Genomic DNA, 20,594 nt, shown 5'->3' with positions numbered 1-20,594 from the left:
CAGGCCGCAAGCTTTGCTCTTGATCGAGATCAGCTCTGGAAAATACAGACAAAGCTCATTTCATAAGAACGGTCACGTCATGAATCTCAGTTTACAAAAACCCCAAGTTTTGGCATTTATTTCTTTGCTGACATCATGATTCTTTTTTGGTGAGAACGGTCCCTGTGGGTTGGAGCGGTCAAGAGAATATGTTTCCATGAGGAAGTCCCTTTTACAACTTACGGAAAAGTTGGACAAAAGCATAACGCGTGCTTCTGAGTAGCAGCCTTATTTAAGTGTGATTTCAGTAAACTAGGCACACGTTTGAGCATTTCATGGCTTTCTCAGCCCCACATTGTTATTAAGCAAACACCGTTGGCCAGCTCTACAGTCAAAGGATACGGTCCCGGGGAGCACCACACTGCCGTGTGCTAGGGTTCTGCCCATTGTCAGAACCTTAGCGGGCTCCTCGTGAGGCACGCAGAAGCTGCCTTCTGCCTTGTTCTGGTTAGACTTTAAAATGTGCCGAACAGCAGGGAAGGGTGGGCATAGCTATAAATGTCTTTGTGCTAATGATGACTTTTCTTTTCGCACCAGAAACAGCTGGGGGTGAAAGTTGTCAAAAGACAAAGTTATAAATGTTTTATGTCGGAAAATGCTAGGTGAATTTAAGACACGGTCGATTTATTAGGTTACTGCCAAGAAGTAAACAGTAGACTCATTAAAGCTGTAATTAGTCATTGTTGACATATTTTATTTTTAATCAGGGCTCCAGGAGGGGACAAAAGTGACTGAAATAATCTAGCGCTTTGTTATGTAGAAGTGAAACCAGCTTTTTAAAACGGAGCTATTCCTTTTCCTTTGGATTTTTATACCACCTTTTTATTTTCTGAGGAATGTGGTGACTTCATTTTAGGCTATGAAGTAACCTATATTAATGGATTAATTATTTTGTGTTTTTGTTACGCTGGATCATTACAATTTTTTTTAAATGTTTCCCTATTTCTTGGCAAGTTAAGGATGGAGGGAGAATCCATGGTGATAGAATACATCGAGCCAGGTATTTCACGTACCCGTAATGACAGGTAAAGAGCCCAAGAATCAAGGGTTAAGTAACTTGCCCACAGCCACATGTTGGGTAAATGACCAAAGATGAATGTCTACACCCAGGGCTATGGACTCCGAAAGCTGCCTCTTACCATTGTACCATTGCCAACCCTTGTTCCTGCAGGTCTGACCTCCGCTGCTAAGGCCTTCCAGAATGTGTCTCTGCTTCCATCTCAGCCAAGTTTCCTATAGCCAGTGCTCAGTTCCTCCTTTTCCCTTTCCCCATCAAGTTGCAGCTCTCATCTCACCTCCTCCATGAAGCCTTCCTGATTACTTCTGTTCCTACTTGCTCATCCTTTATGAGCTTTTTCTTTTCCTCTAAACACCTTTTAGACATAAAGCCCTAGATTTTCTGGTGTGGAGCTCATTTTAAATAACTGGTCAGAATAACTTAACATTTGTTTATTTTCTCCTCAACCACACAAGGCTTTAGAAACATGTGTAGTAGCCTTCCTTATTTTTCATTCCACCTCAATCATACATATCACGGAAATACAATTCTAATTTAGAAATTTCAATTAACATAAGCATCTACATAGTGTAGAAAGAGCCGTTGTGAGACAAATAAGCACTTCCTTTGGACTAACTCCATTTTTTTGGTAGAAATAATCTCTCTTATCCAGCATTCGCCAAGCTCATAAAATGCTTCGAAGGTTAAATATCAGCTAAAACAATGACCAGCCAAGGTTCTTTTCCCCAAGAGGTCCTGGGTTTCTTACCTTTCTTATTCTTGGAGTTACATAAAATTATGTTTAACTGAGAACATTGTAATCATATGACACTCATCTTATTTTCATAGACATGTGCCTATGAATCAATCCATAGATGCTATCAAATTTGGCTTCCTTACCTCGCAGAGAGGCAGACTTCGTGGGCAGATATTTGGATCCGTATGTCCTTTCTCAGATAATGAAGCGAAGTGGTAGAAGTTGGCATGACTTCCTCAAAGCAGCAGCCAGCGGGAGCATGAACCCAGCTTGAGAGATGATTAGACCAACATCTGAAAACGTAGCAAAACATCTTTTAAACAAGCATCTCTTTAATTTAAAACCTTTTTTTATATGTGGAGATATTGTTTCAGAGTAGATGCTTCCATTTTCATATACACACTTAATGGCCTTGCATATGTCACATAACCCTACAGAGAGAAGAGATGGGTGGGCTGGGAAGGACCTGTCCAGGGACTTGTGCTGGTTGGCCCATTGAGGCAGGTGACCATGGTCAGAAACAAAATCTTCCCAACCCATCACTGTCTTAGGAAAAGATATGTCTTCATGAATATGGCCCATTCTTCACTTCCATTAGTTATGGTGTGAAAATGACGTTACCTCCAGCTGTTCAAATTAGGAGTCATCATTAGCAGTGAGGGTTCTCTGGGCTAGGAGATAGGGCCGTGGTTCTCAAACTTGGTTGCATATTGGAGTCATCTGGAGGGCATTGAAAACTGCTAGTGCTTTTGCCTCACCATCAGAATTCAGATGTACTTGGTTGGGGGTGTGGCCTGGGCATTAGGGAGTTTTAAAATCATCCACATTTGAGAAATACTAAGCTGGAAAAACCCAATTTCTGTTCTTACTGATTGATCTCAAGAAGGCGTTGGCCCCTTTGTAGAGACTTCCTAATCTGCTTTATTCTATCACAAGATTTTCCAGCCTTGAAGAGATATGATTTGTTTCAAAGATTCTTTCAGTATAAGGCTTTGTGGAAATTCAAGGACTCTATATTTCTTTTTCTTAAATTTTTGTAAAATTTATTTTTAGAGAGAGGGGAAGGGAAAGAGAAAGAGAGGAAGAGAAACATCATGTGTGGTTGCCTCTCATATGACCCCCATTAGGGACCTGGTCTTCATCCCAGGCATGTGCCCTGACTAGGAATCAAACCGGTGACCTTTTGGTTTGTAGCCCACTCTCAGTCCACTGAGCTACCCCAGCCAGGGCTACATTCCTCTTTCTTGTTCCCTAGCTGAACTTCTGGCTACAAGGAAAACATTTATTAAAAAATGAAAAGTAAATCATGCAGCCCCCTTATAAAAACAAGCAGAAAAGCTTTTCGGGTCAAATACTAAATCTTTAAAAAAATTCTTGAAGTTTAATTTATCGAATCCATCCATTCACGAAACATCTTTGCACATGTGTTCAGAGTAAAACAACATTTTTTGGGAGCTACTAATTGTCAGGGGACCAAAATGTATAACATGTGAGGGAACGAAAGTTCTGTGTATCTGGGAAGGCACATTAAGTGCATTGTCTAATGGGTGTCAGCAGCAGGAACCCGCGAGCCGTGTGCCAAGCGTGGCTGGTGATGATGAGCAAGAGGAAATTGTTCTGAGCCCACGATTTTCTACCTTTTCCATCTCCTGGCACACGTAAACTGATGACTAAAACTCTGCAGTGCACCCAAAAGTACATGCTTTGCCGATCTGACACCCAGAAAAAAATAGGCATAACGGATTCATTCACACTGGCTGCCTGTTGTTGTGTCGGCTGCTGTCCGGTTTTATTGGACAGTCCAGGGGAAAAGAGGTCAGTGCCCTTGGTGGAAGAGTCGGGTGTTTCGGGTCCCAACAATTCTTGCAGTGCACCGGTTGGAAATCGCTGTTCTTAACTGTAACAGGATCAAATAAGATCAACTACCTCCTTTCCTGACCGGTGGGTCTTTCTGCCCTAGAATGCGTTGGGTTGCTGGAGGCAGGGACAAGTCTCAACCTTTTGGAAGACGTGCCAAGAGATAAAGAATGACGATGGAGAAAGTAGTTCACAAACCTTCTCTTGTCACTTAGAGGAACATTTAAACACCTAGTTCCAGCGTCTGCCCGTAGAGACTCTATAGGCTCTTCTGGGGAGGCCCTAGAACTCGTATCGGTAACCCCTCGACAGGAAACATGGAGGGTCAGCCAGGGCTGGGTCCCCGGGGATCACGTGGGCGGTCAAGTTTCGTTCTAGTGTCATTTCACAGGGTCCTGGTCACCGAGCTGCCCTGCTGCTGCTCAGAGACTTTTCAATTACCCCGTCCTGATTTGTGAGCACATGAGCTCAGCACGTTGGCTCTCGGGACCCTGTCACATAATACATATTTTTACCAATAATAAATTACTTTATTTGTGGTAATTGGGCTCAGAGTATACTCTGCATGTTTTTTGCACTGGGTTGAGGTGGGTGTTGTTTGCATACGGAGGACAGCACGAGGAAGAGACTTTATTGTAAACAAGTATGAGTCAACACCTCCCTAAGACAAATGAATTATTTTTAAAGTCAAATATGGTATTCTTACATTGTTGAGCTTTAAAAAGAATAGCTTTATTGAGATTTAATTCATATACCATGGAATCCACCATTGTAAAGTATATATAACTCAGTGGTTTTTAGTATATTTACAAAACTAAGTCACCATTACTATCTGAATCCAGAACATTTTCATCATCCTTCTAAAAACGAACAACTTCATATGCATTAGTAGTCACTTCCCACTCCTCCTCTTCGCATCCTCTGGAAAACACTAATTTGCATTCTTTCTCTATGAGTTTGTCTATTCTGGACCTTTCATGTAAATAGAAAAATAAAATATGTAGCCTGTTGCTCCTGGCTTTTTTCACTTAGTACAATATTTCCAAGGATCATCCATGTATCCGTACATGATTCTGTTGAGTGGATACACTATGTGTCAATGGATGAATACATATTTATTTACGTATTCATTCACCGACATTTGGATGATTTCCACAGTGGGGTTGTCACAAGCATTTGTGGACATACGTTTTTGTTTCTTTTGAATATAGAGAAAGAAGTAGATTTGCTGGGTTGTAGGGTCACTCTGTGTTTAAGTTTTTGAGAAAGTTCCACGCCGTTTTCCATCCCATCAGTGACATAGGATGGGCTGGTTCTCCACACCTCTGCCAGCCCTCACTTTGCTCACATTGTCATCACAGCCACCCCACCGGGTGTGAAGTGGTACGGCGTTGAGGTTTTGATTTGTGCTCTTCTGATGACTGATGCTGCCTTCAAATCTTTTCACATGCTCATTGGCTATTTGTACATCATCTTTGGAGAAGTATATTCAAATCCTTTGTCCATTTTTCAGTTTGGTTATTTGTCTTCTTATTTTTGAGTTGTAAGAATTCTTTATGCAATCTGAACTCAAGTCCTTTATCAGATATATGATTCACAAATATTTTTGCTTAGTCTGGGGGTATATTTTCACTTACCATTTTTTGCTGTGTATAATGTGCACCCATGTTATTGGCCCAAACTTTCAGGAAAAAATCTTTTGTTTTAATTTTTTAACTCAAATTTTAACTTATTTATATTAGAAACAATTTTATGATTATCATATTCCAGGGTATTATTTTGCATACAGATACCATTATTGCTTTCTAGAATTATACTCTTAATGCATAAACATAAATAAAAAAGTTAAAAATATTTATGTAGATATGGAATTAGTACTGCCCATGTATAATGTGCATCCTTATTTTTCCCTCAAAAATTTGGGCAAAAAAGTGCACATTGTACATGGCAAAACATTGTATTTGACATGTCTTTTTAAGCACAAAAGTTTTCCATTGGGATGAAGTGCATTTGTCTGTTTTTCCTTTTGTCACTGGCTGGTTGGGTATTACATTTAAGAAACCATCCCACAATTGAAGGTTATGGATATTTATTGTTTTTTTTCTAAGAGTTCATATTTTTAGCTCTTCCATTTACATCTGTAAGCCACGTTTCATTAATTTTTGTATTTGTTGTAAGACAGAAGTCTAAAGTCATTTTTTTGAATGTGGCTATCCAGTTGCCATGAAAGCCTTTATTGAAAAGGCTATTCTTACCCATTGAATTGTCTTGATGTACTTCTCATAACTGACCATCAATGCAGGAGTTACTTTCTAGACTCTCAGTTTGATTCCATTGATCTGTATGATTCCTGTTAGGCCAGCAATGTGCCGTACTGGTTGCTGTGATTGTAGTAAGCTTTGAAACTGAGATGTGTAAGTACTCCAGCTTTTTTCTTCTTTGGTCAAGGCTATTTTGCCTATTGTGTGTTACCTGCATTTATGGGAGAATTTTAGGATCAGCTTATAATTTCTGCCCAATGGCAGCTAGGTTTTGATAGAGATTGAGTTGAACCCAGTTTTTGCTGGGCTGTTTTAAAGATTAAATGCATGAAGTCTTTAGTACTGAGTGCTTAGAACAGCTACTGACATGTAATAAGGCAATGTAAGTGCTGTTAGCGATCGTTCTGTCCTTTGAGTTCTCCCGAATACCCCTTCCTAATAATTTGATACGTTTGTCATTTTTAACTGAGATGCCTTGTGTGTGACATGTTTCCTTTCATAATCAGATTCTTTTTCCTTTAGTAAAGGTTGTTATATTTATATGAAAATTCTGTTAATTGCTACATTCTATTAGAAGTATCTGAGTGTAATTCTTACCTCTCTGAAGAAGCAGTCATAAAATCCTATATTGTAGCATTGTATAGAGGCATCTGTGAAGTTTCTAGTTACTATTTTTGAATTTTATGAGTACTCTCTAGAGATACTCTTATTCCAAGCCATAAAAAAATTATTCCCCTTTTGGCTTCATGCACTGTAAATTGGGCTAAAAGGCAGCTTTTTCTTTTTTTGAATTTTATGTATTTTTAGGGAGGGAGAGAGAGAGAGAGAGAGAGAGAGAGAGAGAGAGAGAGAGAGAGAGAAACATCAATGTGCAGTTGCTGGGGGCCATGGCCTACAGCCCAGGCATGTGCCCTGACTGGGAATTGAACCTGCGACGCTTTGGTTCGCAGCCCGCGCTCAATCCACTGAGCTACAGCAGCGAGGGGTAAAGGCAGCTTTTTCCCTTTAAGCCATCTATGTGAGCTGAAGGCTGATGTGTACATTTAAAGTGAAAGTTGTTTGATTTACTTGCTCATTGGTTACAGACACATGGCAGCATCCACTGAGCTTCTTTTGGAGATTTGGGAAGGATATGCCAAAATTGTGCCTAGGAGTTAAGTAGTTAGCATTAATTGCTTGAAACCATTTTGCAGTGGACATGGAAATACTGCAACAGAACCCACACAAACACTTCAGCAACAGGCCAGCTCACTGTGAGATCCTCTTAGCGGGCCCCCAGCATATCTAAGCAATCCTCTGTGCGCGGATTGTGTGGCTCTCTCTCAAAACTGGAATTTAGAGTTGAATTAAGTTATATAGGAAATCTGCTATGAAATAGGTACATTTTTCATGGCACTATCTTAGCTAAAACCATGTCTATTATTTAACTTTCTAAACATTAAAAAATAAAGGCATACCCTGAAGTAGGATTCTTCACAGTCTAGCATTTTTTAATCAGTAAAGTTTTTAATAAAACAAAACAAAACAAAACAAAACAAAACGAGAATCCCTTTGTGTTACAGAACTCAAGATGTACAGGGGTGAAGCAAAAGTGGGTATGGTATGGTCATGGATAAATATACCGCAAGAATAAACTTTGTGTTTTATGTGCTCGTAACTGTAAACTAGGGGTGTCAGACTCATTTTCACTGGGAGCCACGTCAGCCTTGCAGTTGCCTTCAAAGGGCTGGATATAATTTTAGGACTGTATACATGTAACTACTCCTTAACAGTTAAGAGAGAACTCGGGGCTGCTGCCAGGTAGAAACAAGTTGGAAGGCTGGGTTCGGTCTGCGGGCCTTGTGTTTGCCACCCGTGCTGTAAACCTACTTTTGCCCACCCCTGTATTAGTCAGATGGAACTTCACGCAGTTGTGGGAGCTGGCTAGGCAATCTGTGCAAGCCTGCTGCCCTTCTCTTTTCTGTTGTACCTGAGGCAGCAGAGCCAGGGGCAGGAAGGAAGGACAGGCATGAAGCGGGGGAGAGCAAGGTCCCACAGGAGTCCACGTGGACAGGCTGAGATCCAGGAGGACCCCTAGAACTTTCCTAGGTCTCTCACCACCTCTGACCTCGATGGTACGAATGACCTGTCAAAGGGGCTATGCTTTCACCATGCAGCTGCACACACGCCTTCCTAGGATTCAGAGAAGCTAAACTGGGAGGGAGGTCTTGTGGGAGCTGGAGGAACTGCACGTCCATTGTTTCTTCCTGTGCCAACAAGGCGAGCTGATAGGTCAGTGACAACTTATGTGAGCTCCGAGGCCTGTACCTGCAGCATGACCCTCCTGGATATACTTTGGGCTTGGACACATCTAAGTTTCCAAGAAGGCTGTGAAATGCACTTAAATAGGTATTCCCGTGTATAAGCATTTAGGAATATTCCTCAATTACCTTTAACCTATAAGCTCAAGCCTTCGGGGAGGTTTCTCTGAATCTGAAATAGCTGCCTAATTTTGTTCCTCCTGATCATTCACTCCTCTGAACCCAGAAGCCTGCATTTTTTTTCACTAACCCGGAGACTTGGGGCATGTCTGCTAAACATTGTTTTTAAGCACATTATTGGTTGGGGGCTTGCTTTCTATCCAGGGGTTTGGCTGAGCTTCAGGGATAATGCTAGGCCATTGCTCGCATGTTCTTCTCAGCAAGATTCCATTTAAAGCACCTGTCAATGTTGTTACAACTGGAGACAAATAGTTTTGTGCTTCGCTGGCTGCTGCTGAGTTGTAATAATCCAATAGTCAGGAAACGCACGAATGGATCGATGTCAGTAAGCAGAGTAATTTAAAAGGTCTTCTAGTTCAGGTAGAAATGTCTTAGATCAGGGAGTAGCTCTATCCTGTCCCTCACTATGAGGATTATTGGCAAGCTCTAGTGCTCTCAGTAAGAATACTCTTTGGGTAAATTTGGGTTTTAGCAATTTCAAGTTCAGAATCCCAAGGTCTACTAGAACTTGATTCTATAGCACCCTGTCCCTTATGGGTATATACAAGCTGGAGTAAAATCGGTGAAGAATTCATGAATAAGGAAGTTGTGGGTCTGATAGAATTTAGAAGATAAAGAGTAGGGGTAGAGGATATTCCACAAGGAAAATTAACTGTAATAGAAAATAGTATTACTGGCCTATGGGCTACAGTACGAAAATTAAAATAAACTCCTGAGGTAATAAGACTGGCACTCTCATTGGTTTTCTAAAACCTTTTACACATAAGTACAAATACACGGAATTAGAAATATCAAGTAGAAAAATGAGTGTTAAAACAGAAGGAATCTAAACATTGATATAAAAGCAGATTATACAGCTCCAAAAAGTACATTTGAACTGGATGAAATGATTAATGCTCTATAAAATTACAAGTTTGCAAAATTGATCCTAGTGAAGACAAGATTAAATGGACCAACTATCAAAGAAGAAACAGAAACATAATTTAAAAAACATCCCCACACAAAATCACCAGGACCAAGGTTTCACACAAAAATTCTTTCCGCCCTGGCTGGTGTAGCTCAGTGGATTGGGCGTGGGCTGCGAACCAGGCATCGCAGGTTTGATTCTCAGTCAGGGCACATGCTTAGGTTGCAGGCCATGGCCCCCAGCAGCTGCACATTGATGTTTCTCTCTCTCTCTTTATCCCTCCCTTCCCTCTGTAAAAAATAAATAAATAAAATCTTTTAAAAAGGGGCTCTCAAGGATATCACCCCATTTAAAAAAATTCTTTCCAACTTTTAAACATAAGTAATCTTAATAATACTTAAACTACTCTAGAGCATGGAAAAATGAGAAATCTTTTATATTCTTCCAAATAAATGAATATAATGTAAAGCTCAAAACCAAAGATTGTTTCAACAAAACAAATCATATTTAACTGATAAAAAACTTAACCTTTTTTTGGTGTGTATAATGCATACTTTTTTTTTGTCCAAAGTTTTTAGAGAAAAACAAGGATGCACATTATACATGGGTATAAAGATTACATGCCATGAGTATAATAATGCTTATAGTAATCCCATGTGTAATGTGCACAAAAACCATGGGTGCTCATTATACATGGCAAAATGCAGTAAATAAAATATATGAAACAGAACCCAGGAGCACATTAAAAGATAATACATTATCAACAAGTGAATTTCATTTTATAAATGTGAATATGCTGCTCCATAAGGAAATCTATTAATAAAGTCATTAAGGAGGGAAATCAAAAGATCACCTCAATAGAAGAAGAAATGATAATTGGCAAATTCAGTATCCACCAATGTTAAAAGCAGCCAGCATCTTGCTTAGCAGGAAAACAGTAGAGAATTTACAACTAAAATCAGAGACAAGGGTACTCACTGTCTCTATGGCTCCTTAATTTTAGAGTGGAGTATTAGATAGTGAAAGTAGGCAAGAGAAGAGGAGTAAAAGCATAAAAATTTGAAAGGAAGAATTAATGCCATACCTATTAATAAACAATATGATTGTACATTCAAAACATTTAAAATAATAAATTGATAAACCATTATAATAAAAAATTTAACAGTGTTGAGTAATAAAACCAATACCCCAAAGTAAATAATCTTCATATAAACAATAAAATAATAGTAAACAATAGATGACAGATGAGTCCCAAGTAACAAAAGCAAATAAAGAAAAATGAAAAAAACTTCAATGTAAACTTAATACAAATATCTAAAACCTGTATGAGAAAAACCTTAAAGTTATCCTGGAAGTCACAAGAGCTGACTTGACCACGTGGAAGGCATATGTTTTTGGATAGTAAAATCAGTATCACAAAAATGTTAAGAAATGGAGAATAATTAAGAGGTGATAACCCTTTCAGATGTTAAACATTTTATGTATAATCATATTTAAAATGGTTCTGCATAAAAAGACAGCTCAATGGAATAGAGAAAAATCCAGAAATAGGTCCAATTCTGTATGGAATTTTACTTTATGATAAAGGTAGCTTCTCAAACCAGTTATGAAAAAGATGAATTTGTGTGTAAGTTGTAGTGGGATAGATTTAAAAATATAAGTTTGAACCACAATTCATAATGTGCACCATGATAAATTCTGGTTGAGTGAAATATTTAAATGTAACACTGAAACCATGTAGGTACCAGAAGAACACATGAATGAATTCCTCTCTAACCTGGGGTAGGAAAACCTTCTGAACTGTGACTCAGGATCTGATTTCTTCTTCCCCAAACAACATCAAGAACAACCATAAGTCTTCTGGGTGGTATAAACACCACAAGCTAAGTAAAGTGGCAAATGAGGAAACCGATTTGCAACTTACATAACCAAATTTTAATATTTCTAATATACAAAGTGCTCCTAAAATAGAACAGATAAACCATTTTTTAATGCACAAGAGAGATGAGCCTTTCGTTTGCAGAAAAGGAAATGCAAATTACCCTTAAACATAGGAAAATATGCTTGACTTTAATCAGTGTAAGAGAGATAGCGGCTAGAACATTATTAACATATGATTTCTGACCTATCAAATACCCAAACAGTGAAATGTTTGACCACCTTCTCTACAGGAAGGCACAATGTCAGCAGAGCTACATTGAACAGTCTTTAAAGACGTGTATTGAATTTTCCATGAAAAAAAAGTTTGCTTCAAAATAATGTGGTATAGGGAGAATTTTGGCTACTTGAAATAAGATTGGCTATACATCAGTAATTTAGAAGCTGGGTGAGAAGTATATGAGGGCGCACTACTATTCCCTCAAGCACTGTATATGTTTGAAATTTCTTGCAATAAATTGTAAAGGAGAAAAATGAAAGAAATTTCACATAGTTTCAAAAGATACCACATAATTAAGCCAAAGAAAAATTGTTACTTTTGAAAAAATTTTTTCAAGAAATAAGCATATTTATTGGCTTAGAATTTTGCATGGGAATATGTTATATCAATGGAGATAAGTCAATTAAAACCTGACCTGTGTTAGATTTTTTATCCTTTATTTTCAGGGTGAGTAAGCTGAAATTTAGCTCAATAAATTATTAGTTTATCTCTATGTTATTAGATTCCTTGATCGCAGAATGAAACAAAATGGACACTTAATTTTTTAAATATATTTGATTGCCTCAGTAGCTACATTAAATATTGTCAGAGCTTAAATAAAAGTTGTTCGATTAACTTGATGTTGACTTATACGTGCAGTTTGGTGTAAATCTTCCATATAGGCCCAGATCCATTAGTTTTAAATAGCATTTAAGAAGAATCAAAATAAAAAATTATCTTCAGTAAACCTTTCTAACAACAACATGGTAAAGAATACACTAAAATATTCTTTTAAAAACTTATCCCCTCCCTCCAGAAAATGCCTTTTGTCCTACTGACGCACAGCCTGCAAGCCCCTGGAGGACTTCGGCCGTCTATAATTTAACTCCAGCCTCCAGAACACGAATGTGGTTTTGGAAGCAGTGTGTGAATGTCAGGAAATGAGAACCATGCTCAGGCTGTCATTCAGGCAATTGAAGTGCTTGCTACTAGAATCCCAGACTTCAAAATGTCCTTACCCGGGGCCCAACACAAACCAATTAAAGATAAATGAGGGCACACTAAACTTCTTCCCATTGTACACCTTTCAGCTTTTATGTTACTGAAACCACTTACAGTGAATACAAAATAACATCACCAATATTTTGTTTGTCTACTATTTTAAACTTCCCAGAATGCCTTAAGAATATTAACTTGGCTTTCTTAAGATTGGAGTCATGGTCATGGAGTTCTTAAGATTGTTACTTGGAGACTAGCAGAGAGCACCGGTTTGGTGGGTCCGTCCGTCTGTGCAATAGTCTCCCATACGTCGCTGTAGCATTTGTTAAGTTTCCCACTGGAGAAAGCAGAGTGTATCCTCAGAACCATGCAAAATGTCGTGCAAAATAAGAGGTGCCCTTGAGTGGGTGTCAGAGGGGCGAATGGAGGCTTTCAAGGAGGACCTCCGTTGCCTGAGCCCTGACCTGCCCAACTACAAGTTTATCGCTTCTGTCAGCACAAATCGCACGTTCAAAAACTATAGGTCCCTGGATTTTAGCTTTTCTCAGTTTATTTGGAATAGCTCCTCTGAAGACATAAATAAATATTCTATGTGAGAGGCTGTTGTGTACTCCTGTGCAACCAAAAATTGAAAAATGAGCTCAGGAAGCCGGGCCTGGAAAGTACCAAGTAATCACTTCATCTAAGCATGCACTTCAAAGATGAGGAAGGAAGGGGAATACAAGTCCCAAACGTGGAGGGACACCCCTTCCACCAGCTGCTCTGAGACGAATTGGTTAATCATGACATTTGCACACTCTGAGAAGCTGATATACATTTTTACACTCAATACATATGTGTTAAGGCCTGACTGTACACCAGTTGCTGTCCTGGGCTCTGTAGGTTCAGCAGCGGACAGAGGATATTAAGTTCCTGAACTAATGGAATTTACATTGAACAGGAATGAAGCATAGCAGGGGGAAATGGAGAGAAACTATTAACAACCCTGAGATATTCTAACAATGAAAATCACACTCCTGTTAGTACTCAAGGAAGATTTTCTTTCTCCCATAGAATAGAATATTTCTAGTTCCTACTCATCTAACCCACTTTTCATTTCCAATTGCAGTGACCAATAGTCTTGGGTTTCCCTTTGTTAGAAACCATCACCCCACACACAGATCACATGCCTTATCTGCAAACTGAAGGTTAGCCCATGTGATTTACTTAGATTTCCCTCTCCATTTAAGACTCTTCATGAAACAGAGCCTTGTGGGTGTTTGAATGTTTTCCCTACTCTTCCCAGCCCCATAACCACCCCCTACCTTCCCAGGAAGGGTTGTGAGGATGACGCTTCAGTTTCTGTATCTAGAAGACCTCCTGGCTGGTGTGGTACAGCCTGTGACACCGTGATAGTGGGGGCGAGTCCGACACACTTCCTGAAACACAGTGGTCTCCTGGCCCTTCCCTCCCTTCCAGATCCATAGAACCACGAGCTGTCAAGACCATCAGCTATTGTGCTGCGATAAGCAATGCTGTTGAACTTGGCAGCTTTCTGATCCTTCCCAGATCATTGTTTTAGCTCAGTTCTTAGAAGAAGGAGTCTTGCCGAGACTTTTATTTTTTTTTTGTGGTGTATTTGCTGTGCTAAGAATAGAATATTGCGATCATATGATTTTAGGACTCAGAAAGCCACAGGGTAATAAAAGAGGAACAACCAAACTGAATTCAAAAGAATTATATATAGATAGATATAGATATGAGTCATCATAGAAAATGAAAACCAAAATTTGTTTTGAAAGAAACTTAGAGACGAATTATTTCATATGCCATTTTCTTCAGTCCAATGGAGAAACTAAATGAGGCTTTTCCACAGTGCCAGGCTTTGCATTCATTTCGGGCAGAATTTGTGTTAAGGGTTGTGTCCACAACCCTTTACTGCAGGCCAGAGCTAGTGCGGGCCATGGTGGAATTGTTCCCCGTGAGCCAGGATTTGTCCCTCTGCGTGGAAGCCTGACTGGGAGGCAACCCCAGTATTGCCCAGGCAGGTTTATGTACAAGCAACAGAGAACAAATTGACTCAGATCAGGAATACGTGTAGTTGGCAGGTCTTGCACTTGGCAAATACTGACAGTTTCATTCTACACGTGGGAGGTAATGTCTCCTGCAATGGTCCTGTGTCTCTGCCCCTTGTACGTAATCTCTCCCCGTGCTATAATGCTCCGGTCCTCTACAAAATCTTCTCCGATCACTGAAGTCCACCAAGACTACCTTTCTGTTTAAAGTAAAATCACATTTATCAATTAACCATGATCCATCTTGTACAGTTATGTTGCTTTTTCTTGCATCCTTATTTAGGTTTTTTTTTAAACTACAGTTTTTTTAGACTTTATTTATTTACTTTTTAGAGAGGGAAGGGAGGGAGATAGAGAGAGAGAGAGAGAAACATCAATGTGTGGTTGCTGGGGGTTATAGCCTGCAACCCAGGCATGTACCCTGGCTGGGAATTGAAACTGCGACACTTCTTATTTAGGTTTTAATCGTATATATGCTTTGTCTGGAACTAGATTATAAACTACACTTTTTGAATTTTCCTCTTTGAACCTGATACTATATATTGAAGATATTGAACCCGATGTGCTCAAGATTTAGCCTTCCCTGATACAGTCACAAAAAGATTGCAAAAAATACATAGTTAACTCGAAGCCCAGTTTTAAAGTATGCCGACATACCTTCTTGATGACATCACTGTCACTTTTCCAGGAAGCCCCAGTGTCCTCCGACTAGAGCTTGCATTTAGGCAGCCAGTGGCTTTCATTTCTTCCTCAGATTATTAATGTTTGTGTCCAGGGAAAAATTGGCTCTGGTCACTTATATCTTGGAGTAAATATTAATTTCTGCTTCCCCACGAGAATTAGCAGTTTCATGCAGTTTCACCCATGCAATGACAGACTGTGTCACTCTTTGAAGCAGCTTTCCATGAGCGAGTCTGGGGGACGGGGCAGGCCGTAGAGTGGTGGTGGTGGTGGGGACAGACCTTACATGCGGGGAATCACGACTGTAGCAGCAACCTCCTCTACCACCCATTTGACGCAAAGACTAGAAGCAGCAGCATCTTCAACTAAAGCCCAGGTAGGATATTTAGAACCACCCAAGCTCAGAACTACTCGGTACCAGGCAGTCAACCAGCACAGATGTTTTCAAAGAAGAATTTCGTCCCAGTAGTTGAGATACCTGTTTTCTCTTATTAAGAGAGGACGGTTGTTGATGGCCTCTCCTCATGAGCAATGATTATACTTTGTATAGATAGTAGAAAGGAAAAAGTAAACACTCATGGTCAGTAATCATCCACCCTGAGAGTCCTAACTCAGTGAAGAAGGCACATTATAGGGAAGGAAAGCTTTAGTGCAAAACTGTGTATTGGCAGCTCTTGAAACACCATTGCTCAAAAGCCATTTGTTGATTACATAAATCCATAGGGATTAAATCCATACCCATATGGATAAAAACATAAATCCATATTGAATGTAGTAGTATTTAGCAGCATTATAGTTCAAACTTTAGAAAATACTAATGTAAAAATTGCAAATCTTTCAAATGATGTAATGATACTGATTTGCTAAGTACCTGATTATCATCTTTATTATTATTTATCCAAAGACAAAAAATCTTTCAGTTTTGACTACTAAAACCAAAGTGACAATGTAAAGAAATTGGTTTGCATTGATGAACATGTGTATCCTTTTCTTACATGTAGAACATTTTTAGAATTATCTAACTATTTTTAGAATGGCCATAGAATAACTTGTTATTGAAATTTAGTACATTCAATTTAAACCACCTCAGAACTCCTGAAGAGCACAGTGACTTCGGGATGGCAGAGGTGGGGAAATAGTCCCCCTTCTCACACAGTGAAGAACAAAACACTCCCTTGCCAGCAAAGTCTTTGTGGGCCTCCCTCTGTACAAGCGCACGGCAAAACCACGTCTGTAACCCATCGGTCAGAAAGCTGTGCCAAATAGCAAAGCATTTTCCCAAGCTCAAGATTAGAAACTTCACCAAGGGTTCAGTAAGTGATGCCGACATTCAGATGCATGTGGCAGTAGTCTCGGTGTTACCAGAGTAGCTGCACTTGGCTTTGGCCCTTGGCTTACAGTCGCTGTAACAAAAAAATATAAGATTGAGTCAGGAGAGGTTAGAGCTCTGAACGAAATGGTAAGTGACATTGTTCCTTCCTTCAGGAAAAGCATTAGCAGAATTACCATAATCATGCCTCTTAATACCTATTCCTCCTTTTTAAGGCCTGGGAAATATTTAGCTGATTTGCTCAATGGAGCAATTTTCCTGTTAGAGAACAGGGAGGCTTTGGTGTTCCAAAACAGAAGATTTTTAAACATAGCTTTTAAAATGACTTAAAATCAGTGTTTTTAAAGGTTGTCATACTGGTTGTTATTCTTTTAAATTAAAAATGAATATTTTGTGTGCACGTGATAGAAAACTCATTTTGTGTGATTAGATGCAGGACAGCCCTCTCGGCTTGTCTCTGCCACTACGCAGGTGCAAACTCAGTCTCTCTCTAGTGCACCTGCACTGTCTTGGTTGGGTTTCTCTGGGACTCCTCTTCCCAGCACCATCCTCCTGACCGCAAAGGGCACTGGCTTCAAAACGAAAAGTGATGACTCTCTAAGTTCTACTATTGCTGGGGCCGTGGCTAGTGTGGACATCGCATAGCTTTTGCTCCATGTTCATGGGCCTGCTGTAGAAAGATTTGTACTGAGTGAAATAATAGATGTGTCCTTACCCTGGAAGCTGCTTAGAACAAGTTAATTGAGAATTTGGCAGAATGAACCCATTCAATATTTTTGAACCTTGAAACCTAAATTTATGTTGTGTTTTTGAAGGAATACAAAGGAAACCCAGCTTTCATCATAACAACGCTTCTTTCCTCTTCCCCACAGGCCCAACCAGACCATCACTATGACCGATGGGGACTATGATTATCTGATCAAACTCCTGGCCCTTGGAGACTCAGGGGTGGGGAAGACGACATTTCTTTATCGGTACACAGACAATAAATTCAATCCCAAGTTCATCACGACAGTAGGAATAGACTTTCGGGAAAAACGTGTGGTGAGTTCTTACCCATGCTGTTTAACTTATTATTGATCCCACCCTGCATTACTGCCCCCATCCCCCACCGGACAAAATAAGAATTAAGAAGCTATGTTTATTGCAGCCAAGTCATCTGTCTTTTATCACACAAAATTTATAACCTGTCATATTACTTTTTACTTGCTCAACTGTAAATAACATTTTGCATAGAAAAATGTTGAGTGACACTATTGCTTGTCTCCAGAAGCATACAGGGCAACTAAAATAAATAATTTATGGGTTTGTATAGCATGTTTTCTATGAATTCTTAAGGAATCTTTTAAAACTTGAATTATTCAGGGTCTACCCACGTTAACTCTTAATCTGAGTTACGTTTCTCGGTAAGAACAAGTGCTCATTTCCTAGTCCTAGGAAAGATGTTGAAAGAGTGATTGGCAAATAACTGGAACATGAGCTTTGTGAGTTCTTGCTGCATTTTTATTTATGTGTAGACTCAGCCATCAATCACTCACTGATTATGAGCAGAATGTGAGACCAATCCGTGCTAGTTTCCAAGATAAGGGAGTTTAAGTGAGAATCGCAGCCACTTCCTGCTCCTACGCTAGACGCTAATGACAGGAACGGAGATATTGTGACATGTGAGACGGGTAGCATAGGCGCATAAGCGTCGCCAGATTCACTGCCACGCACCCAGGTGTTCCTGATTGTCAACACGGCTGTGGCTCCCGGTTGGTGTCACAGATCTATTCATTCCTTGAGAACGGAGGGAAAAACAACAAAGAAAGTGATGGTTGAGAAGTTAAACCAGGGCTTATCATTCTGTCCTGTCCCTTACCTGGAAGCCGATAAACGGTAATGCGGTCTTAGCGGACTTGCTTCCGGCCCCTACCGGATTGTTTTGCACCGTCTTCCCTCCCCAGATCCCCTACTGATCTGCACATAAGTCCCCGTCATGTTCCCTTTAAGACATTTCCACTGAGCTGTGCTTAAGGGGGCTGATGGAGTATGAAAATAGTTATGCTTTGCTTAATAAGCAGTCAAAAGACCACAATTTAAAACATGTAAGCTTTTCCTAAAAAGCCTTGGAAGGAATGACTAATAAAGAAAGACTTAAAATATCCTGTGTAAACTTACTATAATTTTTTGTGCGTATTTCATGGCTAAGTCATTCTGAAAGTCCAGAGCACAGTAAAATATATGCAGGTATTTGTAAATCATTTTACTGTTTGAAAAATACCTTCATGTTTGCTATTTCATTTAAATTTACAGTAACTCTGTAAAACAGGGAGAGATGATGGGTCTCAAGTTTCAGGTAAGAAAACAGGGTTCAGGGAGGTTAAATGAAGAGTTGCTATGTGAACCTAGAACTGGGGTCCTAAATCTAGTGTTTGCTGCCTCTCCGAGGAAGTGACAGAAGGTGTCTAATTTAAGTTTGCAGTATGCCTGAATTGTGTTGAAAATCATCCTTGTACTTGACATTTAAAAGTGAGAGTATATGTGATACTGCTGGGAGAAAACCAGAGCAAATATTTATCCTGCACTATGAACTTTGATTATAGTAATCGAGAAAAAAACATGTGGAGTGAACCCAGAGAATTTGAATGTTGTCGAAATCCAAAGCACTAGAAACTGATGAAAAAAAATCGTCTCCTTCAGGTTTACAACACGCAGGGGCCCAATGAAGCGTCAGGGAAAATGTTTAAGGTGCACCTCCAGCTCTGGGACACCGCGGGACAAGAGCGGTAACGTGCATTTCTTTTGTTTCTAGTTACAAGTAGCTCAGAAAAACTGGTTTTATTTTTGATTTGCTTGTATTTCATTATAGTTTACTTTCATATTGGTTTCAGGTGTCCAGGGAAGCACTGACCCACACTATATGCGACTCTTCCCCTGGTTTCAAATAGACATTTGGGTCTAGAAGTGAAATAAGTTGTTTGTAGTTTATTAACCATAACTAGTATGTTGGGTTTTGTCCAGATTTCAAAAATCAGATGTTCAAAAATCTCTGTGAAGATTCTTGTTTTACGTTGTCATTGTACTTCATGAGAGGGGAAAAACAAAAACTTCTCCAGAACGGAGTTGAATTGAATTAAGGTGAGAAATTAATACTGCTACAGGTGTTCCTCAGAGAAAGAATTGAAGGAAGCGAAGTTTAGATCCTTCTCGTCTCTTTCCTTTCTTCTGTGCAGCCTCCCTGTCCTGTGCCATCTGACTAACTTTGTTCCCTCAGACCTTGGACACGGCATTGCCCTCCAGCGTGGATGTCCCACCCCTGCCCCGCCTCCCTGACCCTCTCCTTTACCAGGCCCAGTTCATATGTCACCCCCCTGGGGCTTCCTGAATACCCCGACATCAATAAGCTGCCTCTTCCTTCTGGAATCCTATGATACCTCCTCCACCATCCCTTAAGTTAATTAATTTTTACCACCTGTAATAAAGCAGGTTTTTATTTTTGTCTCTATCTGCTGTTCTTCGATTCACCTGTGTTCCCGCCACCCCAGCAAAACTGTCAGATTTATTCGGGCTGAGACCGTGGTTGTTTCGGGTCATATCTGGTAGAGCGAGCAAGGTGAGAGATGCTCAGTAGACGACAGTGCCGCTTGCAGAGAGCTGGAGGTGCTATTTTATTTGATGACAATATATTTCTCTGAAATGCGAGATTTCAAAGTGCTCAAGTCCCCAAGCTAATGAAGCTCTTCAATATTAGATTAAGTAAAAATTGGCAATAGATTGACAAGATGAGATATGTAGAAGGCACATACCTCCAAATCCTACACTGCGTGCCTTTGAATGTTTATGCTTGTAAACACTGCGGTTTTTGAAATGCGTCCAAAGCGTTCTCGCTTTCAGTGAGTGGGAACGCCGGGAGAGGTGCCGGGCCGTCTCTGTTAGCTTTTTTGACTGTGAATCCCATTTACACACACCCTTCAACACGGCTTGCTGGTGCCGCCACAGTCATTCCTCGCAAGAATCTCTGCTCATATGTCAGTTTGGTTGTCACAAAGATGTATGTTTTATAGACCAGTTTGATTCATATTTGAAGAAGTATTATGAGAAAATGTGGTTCCC

At 39.8% G+C, this 20,594-nt stretch overlaps 1 protein-coding gene across 2 annotated transcripts in view; it reads left to right on the top strand.

The window, feature by feature from the left end:
• The window catches only part of RAB27B (RAB27B, member RAS oncogene family), a 125,506-nt gene that overhangs the window by 91,972 nt on the left and 12,940 nt on the right, over nt 1-20,594 (top strand). For both annotated transcript variants that reach the window (XM_028524227.2, XM_028524228.2), the window contains 2 exons: nt 17,372-17,543; nt 19,182-19,267. In XM_028524227.2, coding sequence (XP_028380028.1) covers nt 17,391-17,543; nt 19,182-19,267 — 239 coding nt within the window. In that variant the 5' untranslated portion in view covers nt 17,372-17,390. The remainder of the gene's footprint in view (nt 1-17,371; nt 17,544-19,181; nt 19,268-20,594) is intronic.

The sequence above is a fragment of the Phyllostomus discolor genome, chromosome 9 (assembly GCF_004126475.2).
Source record: "Phyllostomus discolor isolate MPI-MPIP mPhyDis1 chromosome 9, mPhyDis1.pri.v3, whole genome shotgun sequence".
Lineage (NCBI taxonomy): Eukaryota > Metazoa > Chordata > Mammalia > Chiroptera > Phyllostomidae > Phyllostomus > Phyllostomus discolor.
This window is presented reverse-complemented; position numbering and strand designations above follow the sequence as displayed.